At 40.8% G+C, this 16,827-nt stretch overlaps 1 protein-coding gene across 1 annotated transcript in view; it reads right to left on the reverse strand.

The window, feature by feature from the left end:
- The window catches only part of CLIP4 (CAP-Gly domain containing linker protein family member 4), a 340,478-nt gene that overhangs the window by 50,870 nt on the left and 272,781 nt on the right, over nucleotides 1-16,827 (reverse strand). The window contains exon 13 of the mRNA XM_053712642.1: nucleotides 15,685-15,760. Coding sequence (XP_053568617.1) covers nucleotides 15,685-15,760 — 76 coding nt within the window. The remainder of the gene's footprint in view (nucleotides 1-15,684; nucleotides 15,761-16,827) is intronic.

The raw sequence follows: 16,827 nt of genomic DNA on the forward strand, positions 1-16,827 counted from the left end.
CCTAGTTGGTATGAATATATCATTAAGGTGATTTACACTAACTACTAATAGGTACCGAATATAAGCAAATTTGGTCCTATCGTATGCACCAAACACTATTTAACCAACCGAGACTCTTTTATACATCAAGATATATTACACCTAATATTTTGGGTGGATTCACAAGGATATATCTGACAACTGTATATTCCATTCAGTTTCGCCTGTTATTATTGCAGACGAATTGACCTGCCACAACTACTAGTTCTCTACGGTTTTTAAGTGTGCCCAATTTTTAAAAATTGCTTATTAAAGTTCAACGTTTTAATGTGTTATTTTTTTCTTTCACACACACCACGCCATACGTACAAATAATTTTTGAGGGTGTGAGTGCTACTATTGTGTACACTTTTTGCAACTTTCTTTTGGTTGTATATGTAAATATGTGAATTTGTACACAGCACCCAGGGCAATAAAGACTATTAATAAGGCCAACCAAATATTATTACTAGCCCAACCCCAAATACTAACAGTAGTGCAATCACAATCCCCCCTTTTTTCACTCTTTGAATATTCCCCAAATTACCTCCAAATTATGACACACATGAGGAATTGGCAAAACCTTCCTCTCTCTATATCAGGGCGCATTACACTTTTTAAAATGGTGCTTCTGCCCAAAATGTTATATATATTACAAAACCTCCCTATTCTTCTGAAAACTTAGGACATCAAGAAGTTCAACACCACAGTTTGTCGTTTTATATGGCAGTCCAAAAAACCCAGAATATCCCTCCATAAATTATCGCTTCTAACAATACGCTGGCTTTGCTCTTCCTGATCTGTATCTCTATAACCTAGTCTTTCTTTGCGGTCGATTGCGGTCGATTGGATCACGGATTTAGATTATTTTACAGATATTAGATTAGAAACTAATATGACATCCATTTTCTCCTATTTCTTTGATCCATCTATCCTCCAATTTAATTCCTAAACAGGTGAAATTATATAAATCAATCTACACGATAATTCAGGCCTGGAAAAAAAAATTGGAACACGAGTCGATTTAGATATCAAGATCCCCAAATTTCAAACCTTCTAAAGAAACCCAGATTACCAACAAGGTACACAATCCTCATTACTGCAGAACTGGCATAGCAAAGGTCTCTATTTTGTATCACAATTCGTAAACTCAGCAGCAGAAAACATTAAATCCTTTGAAGAATTGAAACAAGAATTTGACCGAAGTAATCGCGACTTCTTTGCATATTTACAAGCTAGACACTATGTCCAGCAGCTAGTTAATAAATTTTCCTGGAAATGGTCATGAGGAAAACTTGATAACTGGCCAGTTCTGGTCAAAGCAGGTTATCTATCTATCTCCACATGGTACCTTTATTTGGCTTCACATAAGGGAGGATCCAATTTAGAAAACATAGCCCAAAGATAGACAAATCTCACCTCTGATAATATTGATCAGAAACTGCATGTATCCCGCTCTATATCATTGCTTTATCGCGCCACAATAGCTGAGACCTGGAGAGAGTACCACATAAAACTAATATATCATACTTACTACACTCCTGAAAAACAGAATTTATGCTTACCAGATAAATTACTTTCTCTTACGGTGTATCCAGTCAACGGATTCATCCTTACTTGTGGGATATTCTCATTCCCTACAGGAAGTGGCAAAGGGAGCACACAGCAGAGCTGTCCATATAGCTCCCCCTCAGGCTCCGCCCCCCCAGTCATTCAACCGATGGTTAGGAGAAAAAGGAGAAACCATAGGGTGCAGTGGTAACTGTAGTTTTAAACAAAAAAATTTTTATCCTGACTTAAATGCCAGGGCGGGCCGTGGACTGGATACACCGTAAGAGAAAGTAATTTATCAGGTAAGCATAAATTCTGTTTTCTCTTACAAGGTGTATCCAGTCCACGGATTCATCCTTACTTGTGGGATACCAATACCAAAGCTTTAGGACACGGATGAAGGGAGGGAACAAGACAGGTAACCTAAACGGAAGGCACCACTGCTTGCAAAACCTTTCTCCCAAAAATAGCCTCCGAAGAAGCAAAAGTATCGAATTTGTAAAATTTGGCAAAAGTATGCAGTGAAGACCAAGTCGCTGCCTTACAAATCTGTTCAACAGAAGCCTCATTTTTGAAAGCCCATGTGGAAGCCACAGCTCTGGTGGAATGAGCTGTAATTCGTTCAGGAGGCTGCTGTCCAGCAGTCTCATAAGCCAATCGGATGATGCTTTTCAGCCAGAAGGAAAGAGAGGTAGCAGTCGCTTTTTGACCTCTCCTCTTACCAGAATAGACAACAAACAAGGATGATGTTTGTCTGAAATCTTTAGTTGCTTTTAAATAGAATTTTAAAGCACGAACCACATCAAGATTGTGTAATAGTCGTTCCTTCTTAGAAACTGGATTAGGACACAGAGAAGGAACAATGATTTCCTGGTTAATATTCTTATTAGAAACAACTTTCGGAAGAAAACCAGGTCTGGTACGCAAAACAACCTTATCTGCATGAAACACCAGATAGGGTGAATTACACTGCAAAGCAGACAATTCTGAAACTCTTCGAGCAGAAAAAATAACTACCAAAAACAAAACCTTCCAAGATAATAACTTAATATCTATGGAATGTAAAGGTTCAAACGGAACCCCTTGAAGAACTGAAAGAACTAAATTAAGACTCCATGGAGGAGCCACAGGTTTATAGACAGGCTTAATTCTGACTAAAGCCTGTGCAAACGCTTGAGCGTCAGGTACTTCTGCCAGACGCTTGTGTAACAGGATAGACAGAGCAGATATCTGTCCCTTTAAGGAACTAACTGACAAACCTTTCTCCAATCCTAATCTTACTCCACGAGTAACCCTTGGATTCACACCAACAAAGATATTTCCGCCATATCTTATGGTAAATCTTCCTGGTGACAGGCTTTCTAGCCTGGATCAGAGTATCTATAACCTATTCAGAGAACCCATGCTTAGATAGAATTAAGCGTTCAATCTCCAAGCAGTCAGTTGCAGAGAAACTAGATTTGGATGCTTGAATGGACCCTGAATTAGAAGATCCTGCCTCAATGGCAGTGTCCAAGGTGGAACAGATGACATGTCCACTAGGTCTGCATACCAAGTCCTGCGTGGCCACGCAGGCGCTATCAGAATTACCGAAGCCTTTTCCTGTTTGATTCTGGCTACCAGCCGAGGGAGAAGGGGAAACGGTGGAAAGACATAAGCCAGATTGAAGGACCAAGGCGCTACTAGAGCATCTATCGGTGCCAACTTGGGGTCCCTGGACCTGGATCCGTAAAGAGGAAGTTTGGTGTTCTGACGGGACACCATCAGATCCAATTCTGGAATGCCCCATAGCTGGGTCAGCTGAACAAAAACCTCCGGGTGGAGTTCCCACTCCCCCGGGTGAAAAGTCTGACGACTTAGAAAATCCGCCTACTCCTGGGATGTGAATTGCAGATAGGTGGCAGGAGTGATCCTCCGCCCATTTGATGATCTTGGTTACTTCCTTTATCGCTAGGGAGATCTTTGTTCCTCCCTGATGATTGATGTACGCTACAGTCGTGATATTGTCCGACTGAAATCTGATGAATTTGGCCGCCGCTAGTTGAGGCCATGCCTGGAGCGTGTTAAATATCGCTCTCAGTTCCAAAATGTTTATCGGGAGAAGAGACTCTTCCCGAGACCATAGGCCCTGAGCTTTCAGGGAGCCCCAGACCGCGCCCCAGCCTAACAGACTTGCGTCGGTCGTTACAATGATCAACTCCGGTCTGCGGAAGCACATTCCCTGAGACAGGTGACCCTGAGACAACCACCAGAGAAGAGAATCTCTGGTTTTCTGGTCCAGTTTGAGGAGACAAATCTGCATAATCCCCATTCCACTGTTTGAGCATGCACATTTGCAGTGGTCTGAGATGAATTCTGGCAAAAGGGACCACGTCCATTGCCGCAACCATTAATCCGATTACCTCCATGCACTGAGCTACAGAAGGCCGAGGAATGGAATGAAGAACTCGGCAAGTAGTTAAAAGCTTTAACTTCCTGACCTCCGTCAGAAATATTTTCATTTTTACCGAGTCTATTAGTGTTCCCAGGAAGCGAACCCTTGTAAGCGGGGACAGAGAACTTTTTTCGACATTCACCTTCCACTCGTGAGACCTTAGAAAGGCCAGAACAATGTCCGTATGAGCCTTGGCTCTGTGAAAAGACAACGCCTGTATTAAGATGTCATCTAGGTAAGGTGCTACTGCAATGCCCCGCGGTCTTAGTACCGCTAGGAGGGACCCTAGCACCTTTGTAAAAATTCTGGGAGCAGTGGCCAACCAGAAAGGAAGGGCCACGAACTGGTAATGCTTGTCCAGAAAGGCGAACCTTAGGAACTGATGGTGATCTTTGTGGATAGGAATATGTAGGTACGCATCCTTTAGATCCACGGTAGTCATATATTGACCTTCCTGGATCATCAGCAAAATTGTCTGAATGGTTTCCATTTTGAATGATGGAACTCTGAGAAATTTGTTTAGAATTTTTAGATCCAGGATTGGCCTGAAAGTTCCTTCCTTTTTGGGAACTACAAACAGGTTTGAGTAAAAACCCAGTCCTTGTTCTGCAATTGGAACTGGATATATCACTCCCATCTTTAGTAGATCTTCTACACAGCGTAAGAATGCCTGTTTCTTTGTCTGGTCTAAAGACAAACGAGAAATGTGGAACCTTCCCCTTGGAGGAGAGTCCTTGAATTCTAGATGATATCCCTGAGCAATGATTTCTAATGCCCAGGGATCTGGGACATCTCTTGCCCAAGCCTGAGCAAAGAGAGAGTCTGCCCCCTACCAGATTCGGTCCCGGATCGGGGGCCACCCCTTCATGCTGTCTTAGTAGCAGCCGCAGGCTTCTTGGCCTGTTTACCTTAGTTCCAGCCCTGTAAGGGTTTCCAGGTTGCTTTGGGCTGTGAAGAGTTACCCTCTTGCTTTGCGTTTGCAGAGGTTGAAGCAGGGCCGCTCCTGAAGTTGCGAAAGGAGCGAAAATTAGCCTTGTTTTTGGCCTTAAACGGTCTATCTTGCAGGAGGGCATGGCCCTTTCCCCCAGTGATATTTGAAATAATTTCTTTCAACTCGGGGCCGAAAAGGGTCTTCCCCTTGAAAGGAATATTTAGTAATTTTGTTTTGGACGACACGTCAGCCGACCATGATTTGAGCCAAAGCGCTCTCCGCGTCATAATGGCAAAACCAGAATTTTTCGCCGCTAACTTAGCTAATTGTAAAGCGGCATCTGTGATAAAAGAATTAGCCAGCTTTAGGGCATGAATTCTATCCATGACTGTCATATGAAGTCTCCCTCTGGAGCGACTCCTCCAGCCCCTCAAACCAAAAAGCCGCTGCAGTAGTTACAGGAATAATGCAGGCAATCGGTTGAAGGAAACCTTGTTGAACAAATATTTTCTTTAGTAAACCTAATTTTTTTATCCATAGGATCTTTGAAAGCACAACTGTCTTCTATTGGTATGGTTGTGCGCTTGGCTAGTGTTGAAACTGCTCCTTCTACCTTAGGGACCGTCTGCCACACGTCCCGCCTGAGGTCAGTTATGGGGAACATTTTCTTAAAGATAGGGGGGGGGGGGGGGAACAAAAGGTACACCTGGTCTCTCCCACTCCCTAGTTACAATATCCGCCACCCTCTTCGGGATCGGAAACGCATCAGTGTATACAGGGACTTCTAGAAACTTGTCCATTTTACACAATTTTTCTGGGACCACCATGGGGTCGCAATCATCCAGAGTAGCTAAAACCTCCTTAAGCAGTACACGGAGGTGTTCCAGCTTAAATTTAAACCGTAAGGAATCTGATTCTGCCCGCTGAGAAACCTTTCCTGTGTCAGAAATTTCTCCCTTGGACAGCACATCCCTCACTGCCACTTCAGAGTGTTGTGAGGGTACAACGGATAAATCATCCAAAGCTTCTGATTGCTCATCCTCTGTTCTTAAAACTGAGCTATCATGCTTTTTAGGAAAAACTGGCAGTTTGGATAGAAAAGCCGCAAGGGAATTATCCATGACTGCTGCTAATTGTTGTAATGTAATAGGGGCCAATGCGCTAGAGGTACTAGGCATCGCTTGCGCGAGCGTAACTGGTGTCGACACATGGGGAGAGGAAGGTGGACTATCCTCATTTCCTTCCGTTAAAGAATCATCTTGGGCAACATTTTTAAGTGTCACTGCATGGTCTTTAAAATGCTTAGATACCTTAGCACACTTTAAACACAAATGTAAAGGGGGTTCCGCCATGGCTATTAAACACATAGAACAACGTCTATCTGAAGGCTCTGACATGTTAAACAGACTTAGACAGCACTCAAATACAGAAAAATACAATTTTAGAAAAAACAGTACTGTGCCTTTAAATAATAAAAAGCGCACACTCTTTTACTAAATCTCAAAAAATAACCCAATCTTTATGAAATTCACTATATGATCCTAATGCTTTGAAATGATTGCACAGTGAATTTCAAGTCAATTAACCCCTTAATGGCCAAACCGGAGCAAAGTAAAGCTGGCAACCGGTTAGCAAACTACAGCACCAAGCCACAGCAATCTGCTGTGGCCCTACCTTCCTTGGGGATTAGTCTTGATCGAAAATAAGCCTCTATGAAGTCCTCAAGTAATCTTTGGACCCTCCACGTGAAGCTGCATGAAGCTGTTTACAATAACAACTGCGCAATTGAGGCGCGAAATTTAGGCCCCCTCCCTCTCCACTCTGGAGTTGTGGGGCCTTCACAAGCCTAAATAGGTGTCTAAATATATGCCATGTGGAATAAACCCCATAAAACGTTCCAAATGTAATAAAAACTTGTAAAAAGATCAGATTTTTGTTATAAAATAATAATATAATAACAATGTCCACCAGTGTTTTGAGCCCTTTTAAATAAGCCTTCCTTCTATACTAAGTCTCAGAATATGGCTTACCTTCCCCACATGGGGATTCTTGTCAGTCTTCTAGCATTACTAAGTCTTGACTAGAAAAAAATGACTGAACATACCTTATAGCAGTTAAGCCTGCAAACTGTTCCCCCCAACTGAAGTTTTCTGGTACTCCCCAGTCCTGTGTGGGAACAGCAATGGATTTTAGTTACAACATGCTAAAATCGTTTTCCTCTCAGCAGAAATCTTCATCACTTTCTACCACAGAGTAAATAGTACAAACCGGCACTATTTAAAAAATAACAAACTCTTGATTGAAGAAATAAAAACTACAAATCTAACACCACATTCACTTTACCCTCCCGTGGAGATGCTACTTGTTAGAGCGGCAAAGAGAATGACTGGGGGGGGCGGAGCCTGAGGGGGAGCTATATGGACAGCTCTGCTGTGTGCTCTCTTTGCCACTTCCTGTAGGGAATGAGAATATCCCACAAGTAAGGATGAATCCGTGGACTGGATACACCTTGTAAGAGAAAAGGTTATAGGTGGCATAATAACCTCAATAAGTGTCCAAAGTGTAGTCTTCCAGCTGCAAATTTAATACATATGATTTGGGCATGTCCCAAAATACAGCAGTTTTGGAATAAAATAGAATTTTGGTTACTCAAATTATTTAAACTAACCCCTTTCACATTTACCTTGAAAGATAATTTTCTGGTGGACAGGAATTTACCTTCAAATGAGTCTAAGATAATAAACTCTGTTATTCTTGCTGCCAGAAATTTAATTTTCAAGAAATGGGAGAGCAACTTCCCTCCAACAGTTACGGAAGTTAAGAAGTATCTCAAAAAACAATGCATAATCGAGCAATTAGCTACAGATTTAAACTCTGACCGGGAAATAACTTCCTTTTTCAAAAAATGATCTAACTTTATTAAAATATTTCCACTTAGAGAAATCGACCATCTGATCTTTCCATTCAGAAACTCGGAAATAGTTCTGTTGTGTATCTGGGAGGGAAATTAGAGGGGGGGTACGAAGGGGTTTCCCCCCCCCCCTGCTCTCTCTCTGGGGGAGGTAGATGGTACAAAAGTCTTTACGATTGAGGAACCCCAATGAACTTCATCGCTTGAATCTCTTAGTTCTAACATTATCAGTTAAATAGGATTAGTTTTTATCTTGATCTCTAGTTGTACTGGACAGGCGGGGAATCTACACTCACCAAGCATAAAATTGATAGTTAGAAAGTCAGCATGTAACTTCATCTATTAACACACATGATGCTTGAAAATAAAAATTCAAATTGAGTATTAAACCTCAGTTTTCTAATAGACAATAACCTCCTAGCGTATACTAATGTATAATATGAAATTAGATTAACTCCCCCTAAGAACTAACAAGGCTAACAATTTAGGGAGGAGAAAAAGTAACAAATAGGCCACTCTTGGACCTAAGGAATGAAATGAAATACTATAGCATCTTATCAACCATAGGAATCATGAGTAAACTGTAAAAGCAAGGTAGATAATTAATCATAACAGCCTTTTTAACAATATTTCAGTTTAGTTCATAAGCCTTTCTAGATGTTTCCTAAGGTGTCAGTTCTCGCCTTTTGCTAGGACATATAAGTTAAGATGGAGTCTAAGGGTTGGATGTCAAGAAATAGCTTTTTAAACCCTCAAGTAATGTACCTAGGTAACTCATATTCAGAGAAACAACTATATGGGAGAGTAAAGAGTGTTGAGTTACTGCTATGTAGGATTAAATATGGACGACACATCCCCCTAAAATACCTCAATGTGATACACGATGTGGGAGAAACTATAAGCAACATGTTAAGGCGCTTGTGAACAGACATTAAAATTCTGATTAGGAGCTGAACTAGAATATAAATACCCCAAAAAACAAACTCTGTAGTATGGGATAGACTAGCAAATCTAGTATTGCGGTAACATTTGATTGCTCCTCTTATATTATAGGACTCTAGGGGGGGGGGGGGGAGATAAAATACTGGTCTCAACATAATGGAATGGCCTCAGCCGTCTAGAACCCCAATTAGAATAACTTAAGCAGTGGTATGCTGAAATATGAGTATATGCCCTTATGATTTGGGAAATGATCTATAGGACTTATGGTGGGGAGTTATACAGTTTTTATGATATTAATGTAGTGATAATCTTCTATAAGACATAAATTAACAATATGCCTTAATACTTCACTTATAGTATAGGGAGGGTACCTAACAGAGTTTTAACCCCTAAGTATACAGAAAACATTAATTAACTTTGCATCGCACAATGGGGCAGGCCATAGGAACCTAAATATACAAGTTGTAGACGATCTAACCCAAAAATGACCTATACCGTTTCACAGCTGCAGGTCTGATCATCACATATACATCACCACTTGTTATCACCCATTGTCCATATCCCAACAGTTTAGGAAAGCTCCCTTGGGAGGTAGCTGGTGCAAGAGTCCCACATTTATAATAAAGTAAGAAGGATTGTAGCGTGGTATGTCCCTCGCAGTTAACACTGCTGGCAGTGTCCCGGTAATAAACTCCATTATAGTTCTATGAGCCAGTTCAATAGGGTAACTCCCGAGGAGTAAAAATTTCAACCTCCAGGATCCCAGCAGGGCATCGGTGGGATCCGCATCCATAACAGCTGCGACCGGTACTGACCTGCCAGTCTACGGCAGGGTTGAGAAGTAGGGCAGTAGTCTCCAGAAAATAAGCCAGTCGCTGTTCCTAGTAACTTAGTGTTGCTGCCGACGCCGCTCTCAATAGCGTGAGAGTGAGGATCTGCAGAGTTAGTGGCATTCATGATCGCTAGTTGGAAGCTGACGTATCTCCCCCATGGTCTTGCAGGAGTCGGGACCTTCTCTCTTACTGTGAAGCGCTTGGAGTCCTGCTGAGTGTGAACGGGTTGTTCCTCTTTACCTGATGGTAAGATAGTGGAAAGGCCTTTGCTGTTAAGGCCCGCCAAGGTTGTAGCGGTTGCAGGAGTGGCATAAAGGATTGTCTCTGTCACAGTTTCTGCAATTGGATTTAAAATTGGGTAGCTTAATTTTAATGATGGCCCTTGCCCTTGCGGTAAGTGGTTTGGAGGTAAACTAGCAGTTGTCACCTCAGTATCACTATGTTTTGTTGCAATAATAGATATGGCGCATGGGGCCTCGAGGGTGACCGCATGAGTAGATTCACCAAGGCTTTCATCAATTAGGGTAAGATGATATAGTAATAACTTCTCCAGCTCTTGAAGGATCTGCATCTCCGCATGTGCTATGTCTGGTGAATAGAAGTTAGCAGTGTCAAAACAAAAAAACAGCGTATAAGCTGCTCATACCCGTTCAGAGATTTACCGGGGGGGGGGGGGGGGGGGTGTTGAGGACTGCTCCTTATGAGAGTTGCCACAGGCCTCAACGCTCCGGATCGGCAATCTGGTGCAAATTTCAGCTCAATCTGGTGTCTATAGATACAGTACACTCTGTGTAGTTCAGAGACCTTATTTAAAAATACAGATGGCTTCATAAACTGCTGATAGTTGGCAAATTATCTGCATTTCTCACGCAGCTACCGATATTGCTTCCATTCAAGGTGCTGCCCAGAGACACGCCCCCTCCTCATTTATTTTTTCACAGGAAAGTAGAGGCAACTTAATAGTGTTAATAATTTTATATATCTATTTCCCTTTAAGATGGGTTGCCGGTTTTTCTGGTTGTTTACTATAAAATATAAAACTCCCGACAATGTGCCGAGAAAGCTCTGATGGAAGAAAGTTCAGTTATTTTATTAGTTCTGTAGATATGCAATGTTGATGTAAGCATTGATGTAATTGTATATTCTTTGTGCCTTGCTAGGCGCCAATATTGTACTTTCTTCCCTTTTCTCATTGTTTTGTTTTGTTCATGGCACATTGTTGGTACAAAATATAAATAATAATAAAAAAATAAAATACATCCTCCATCTGAATCATGGAAGTTTAATTTTGAGAATATGATTAGGATTATTACATAAGTGGTTGTAATGGGAATAAACATGTGAAAATGTGATAAATGAAAAAAGAACAAGAATAAAGAATATCCTGACAATAGTATCTAAACATTTTGCTAAACACATTTTTTGATTGTGTGTTTTGCAGCAATGGAGTATAAGCTACTATCTGAAGGCTACACAGACAATGAAGCAAAAGCTACTACTGAAATATCAAAAGCATTACAGATAACAGCCTTTGCTTTCTGGGTAATTCCATTCACAAGTTCATTAAAGTGTCTCTAATCTTGAAATGCTTTTAGCACTAGGCAAGTGCTTGACATGTTTTCATTAAATGCACATCCTGCTGGGATATTGCTTATTTAACATCTTGCTTTAGGACACATTGGGCACTGAGTTTCTTTGATGTCTTGGTCACTGGTGAACTATATCTGTTCAGGTGAAAACTTCTAGCTACTGTAAATGGGTAAAAATGTCTACATAAGGTTGTTCTACTCATTTAATTATAAAGCCGACTAGTTGTAGTCAACTTTATACAACAGTCACAAGTAGGGTTACAATATGACGCACCAAGAAGTGCAGTCTTTTATAAAAAAAACAAACAAAGGGTACAATTTTGAGTACAGAAAAAAAAGCAGACCCCTAAAATACTGAAACAACAGAACCCTAATATAAAAGTACATTGGAAAGTTGTTTAAAAACATAATTTATGCTTACCTGATAAATTTATTTCTCTTGTAGTGTAGTCAGTCCACGGGTCATCCATTACTTATGGGATTATATCTCTCCCCAACAGGAAGTTGCAAGAGGATCACCCAAGCAGAGCTGCTATATAGCTTCTCCCCTCACATGTCATATCCAGTCATTCGACCGAAACAAGACGAGAAAGGAGAAACCATAGGGTGCAGTGGTGACTGGAGTTTAATTAAAATTTAGGTCTGCCTTAAAAGACAGGGCGGGCCGTGGACTGACTACACTACAAGAGAAATAAATTTATCAGGTAAGCATAAATTATGTTTTCTCTTGTTAAGTGTAGTCAGTCCACGGGTCATCCATTACTTATGGGATACCAATACCAAAGCTAAAGTACACGGATGATGGGAGGGACAAGGCAGGAACTTTAAATGGAAGGAACCACTGCCTGAAGCACCTTTCTCCCAAAAATAGCCTCCGAAGAAGCAAAAGTGTCAAATTTTGAAAATTTTGAAAAAGTGTGAAGTGAAGACCAAGTTGCAGCCTTGCAAATCTGTTCAACAGAGGCCTCATTTTTAAAGGCCCAGGTGGAAGCCACAGCTCTAGTGGAATGAGCTGTAATTCTTTCAGGAGGCTGCTGTCCAGCAGTCTCATAGGCTAAACGTATTATGCTACGAAGCCAAAAGGAGAGAGAGGTAGCCGAAGCCTTTTGACCTCTTCTCTGTCCCGAGTAAACGACAAACAGGGAAGAAGTTTGACGAAAATCTTTAGTTGCCTGTAAATAGAACTTCAGGGCACGGACTACGTCCAGATTATGCAAAAGTCGTTCCTTCTTTGAAGAAGGGTTAGGACATAATGATGGAACAACAATCTCTTGATTGATATTCCTGTTAGAAACCACCTTAGGTAAAAACCCAGGTTTAGTACGCAGAACTACCTTGTCTGAATGGAAAATCAGATAAGGAGAATCACAGTGTAGGGCAGATAACTCAGAGACTCTTCGAGCCGAGGAAATAGCCATCAAAAACAGAACTTTCCAAGATAACAGCTTAATATCAATGGAATGGAGGGGTTCAAACAGAACACCTTGAAGAACTTTAAGAACTAAGTTTAAGCTCCACGGCGGAGCAACAGTCTTAAACACAGGCTTAATCCTAGCCAAAGCCTGACAAAAAGCCTGAACGTCTGGAACATCTGCCAGACGTTTGTGTAACAGAATAGACAGAGCAGAAATCTGTCCCTTTAATGAACTAGCAGATAAACCCTTTTCTAAACCCTCTTGTAGAAAGGACAAAATCCTAGGAATCCTAACTTTACTCCATGAGTAACTCTTGGATTCACACCAATATAAGTATTTACACCATATTTTATGGTAAATTTTTCTGGTAACAGGTTTCCGAGCCTGTATTAAGGTATCAATAACTGACTCCGAGAAGCCACGCTTTGATAGAATCAAGCGTTCAATCTCCATGCAGTCAGCCTCAGAGAAATTAGATCTGGATGGTTGAAAGGACCCTGAATTAGAAGGTCCTGTCTCAGAGGTAGAGACCATGGTGGACAGGACGACATGCCCACTAGATCTGCATACCAGGTCCTGCGTGGCCACGCAGGTGCTATCAGAATCACAGATGCTCTCTCCTGTTTGATCTTGGCAATCAGCCGAGGAAGCAGCGGAAATGGTGGAAACACATAAGCCATGTTGAAACCCCAAGGGGCTGCTAGAGCATCTATCAGCGCCGCTCCCGGGTCCCTGGACCTGGATCCGTAGCAAGGAAGTTTGGCATTCTGTCGAGAAGCCATGAGATACAGTTCCGGTTTGCCCCAACGATGAATTAGTTGAGCAAAGACCTCCGGATGAAGTTCCCACTCCCCCGGATGAAAAGTCTGACGACTTAGGAAGTCCGCCTCCCAGTTCTCCACGCCTGGGATATAGATCGCCGACAGGTGGCAAGAGTTGGACTCTGCCCAGCGAATTATCTTTGATACTTCCAACATCGCTAGGGAACTCCTGGTTCCCCCTTGATGGTTGATTTAAGCCACAGTCGTGATATTGTCCGACTGAAATCTGATGAACCTCAGTGTTGCCAACTGAGGCCAAGCTAGAAGAGCATTGAATATCGCTTTTAATTCCAGAATATTTATTGGGAGGAGTTTCTCCTCCTGAGTCCACTCTATTGGGCTCCACATTGGCTTTTAAACATAATGAACAAGTAGATTCATCTGTATCAGACATGTTTAACAGACTAGCAATGAAGGCTAGCAAGCTTGGAAAAAAACTGTCAGTGAATTTACAAGCAATATGAAAAAACGCAGCAGCGCTTTTAAAAACACAAAAAAAAACTGTCACAGTTGAAATAACAATGAACTAATTCAGTTATAGCCAACAATTTTAACAATAAATGTATGAATTTAGCAGAGGATTGCACCCACTAGCAAACGGATGATTAACCCCTCAATACCCACAACTGGATAATCAATTTTAGATTTAACGTTTTTCTCACAGTCAAACACACTGTCACAGGTCTGCTGTGACTGATTACCTCCCTCAAAATTGAATTTTGAAGACCCCTGAGCTCTCTGGAGACGTCCTGGATCAAGGAGGAAAAGGCAGGAAGACTGTGCTAGAATTTTATCTGCGCAACAAGGCGCTAAAAAAGGCCCCTCCCACTCATATTACAACAGTGGGAGACCTGTTACAACGGTTTCTATGCAGAAATAAACGTTAGCCATGTGGAAAAAAATCATGCCCAAAAAGATTTATCACCAAAGTACCTCACAAAAACGAATAACATGCCAGTAAACGTTTTAAAAACAACTTTTCCAGTGTTATGTAAAGTTATCACTAAGCCTGCTACCAGTCGCTTCTACTGCAGTTAAGGCTTATACATTTATTTCAGTATTAACAGTATTTTCTCAGTCAAATTCTAGTCCCTAGAAAATAACTCAACTGCGCATACATTTAACAGCCTGATACCAGTCGCTACTACTGCATTAAAGGCTGTACTTACATCATATGGGTAACGGCAGTGTTTTCTTAGTCAATTCCATTCCTAGAAAATATTATACTGCACATACCTCATTTGCGGAGGACCCCGCATGCTATTCCCCTTTCTGAAGTTACCCCTCCTCAGAATGCGCGAGAACAGCCAGTGGATCTTAGTTACGTCTGCTAAGATCATAGAAAACGCAGGCAGATCTTCTTCTTCTAAATACTGCCTGAGAGAAAAAAACAGCACACTCCGGTGCCATTTTAAAATAACAAAACTTTTGATTGAAGAATTAAGTAAAAAACTCCTGTCTCCTCTCACAACCTCCTTTGTTGAGACTTGCAAGAGAATGACTGGGTATGACATGTGAGGGGAGGAGCTATATAGCAGCTCTGCTTGGGTGATCCTCTTGCAACTTCCTGTTGGGGAGAGATATAATCCCATAAGTAATGGATGACCCGTGGACTGACTACACTTAACAAGAGAAATTGGATGCCCTATCTGAATCATGAAAGTTTCATTTTGACTAGACTGTCCCTTTAAAAGGTGAAACTCATGCTTTTTGACACTAGAGTTTCCAATTTGGAAGTTAGTTGACCCTGACATGTGCACTAATATGTCCAGATATTGTCTGACCCCAGCAAATTTGCAAATTCACTACTATTATGTTGAGAAGATGAAGCAGTGATATTATTAAATTGTTTGGCTTACTGAATAAGCCAAACAATTTTGTCCAGTCCATTTTTGGAGTATTGCGTGGAATGTGTCCGATTAGTGGGGGGTCTCCACTTTTATGTGTCATACCAATACAAAAAAAAAATAAACATGAGAATGCCTAAACATTTGTAATTGCCACAATTTTCTGGGCGAAGTGGTGCATTATCATCTGACAAATGCAGGGGAGCCAATATTTTTGGCCATGGCTGTACGTTAATGCACAAAATTTAGACCTCATTTAATTTAAAGCGCATACAGATCTTTGTTGGAAAAACATGAAATAAGTAACATTTGGTTGGCAAGAGAACAGTTATTCACAGAATATACTTATGTACAGGGCATAATATGGATTCCATTTAAACAGGGCCAATTACCTGCCACCTGAGTGCCTTCTGTTGAGATCTTTCTGGGATGCTGCTGTGGATGTTGAGCTGTAACTGCGTCTAAAGCCTGTAAGCAATAAAAGGGTTAATTCTCAGTGAAGCCACATCTATAATGACCACAGATATTAAATTTAATCCATTGTCTGGAGAGATATCTGGTTTAAAGTGATGGTAAACTTGACAAGCTTTAAAATCAGGTCCAGAATCTAAACTAAATATTTTTAGTGGACTTTAATTGATCACTTTAAATAAAGATGTACTGTAACTTACTTTTAAGCTAGGTATGCCATTCTAATCCCCCGCACTCTGGCCAGGCACTTCAAAACTAATTTTTTTTTTGAGCTACTGGATTGAACTATTCTCCAATCGAAGCTCTAGCCATACGGCACTTTTTGTAGCTAGAGCGCCGATTGGAGAACAGTTCAAAACGTTAACTCCCCAAAATAAAATGAGCTTAGATTCTGGATCAGGTTTGAAAACATGACAGTTTACCATCACTTTATCAACTATAATATTTACTACTATTGGACATTTGACAAGCCATGTGTCCAGAACTGCATTGTGTGGCAGCTGACATCAAGGCTTGACAATTTCAGAATAAAGTGTGCCATGGCTCCGAGAACTGGCTTCTAACATATTACATTATTATTTTAGATACATATGTCAATATGCAAACATCCTTTTCCGACTCCTGAAAATTATTGTAGAATTCTGAATGTGAAATAGATCTTTCTACTAATGGGGTATAATCTGTAACAGGACAAAATTGGCAAAAGTTACTGAAGAATTTACATCACATAATTGTGCAATATTACTTATATATACTTCTTCTCAGTTCGCAATGCTTATTTCATTGTATTACACTAAGTGTGTATTGTGAAGAGAAAAAAAAGGGGGATAAAATACACCAAAATATAAAAACACAATTAGCGATGCCAAAATGTGCCTAATTTATGGCCTGTCTATTATGAGAAACTTAGTAAGCTTTAAGATTAATTATTACAATTGGATTTTTTGCTTCCTAAAGTATTCTTTGGCTTCTCTATCATTAGTCAGAGTGTGAGTAACATCATTATCCTTTATTACATTTTTTGCTGGATATAGAAGTCTGACCCTTTTGCCGGCTTTTTTTTT

Source organism: Bombina bombina, chromosome 4, assembly GCF_027579735.1.
Source record: "Bombina bombina isolate aBomBom1 chromosome 4, aBomBom1.pri, whole genome shotgun sequence".
Taxonomy (NCBI): Eukaryota; Metazoa; Chordata; class Amphibia; order Anura; family Bombinatoridae; genus Bombina; species Bombina bombina.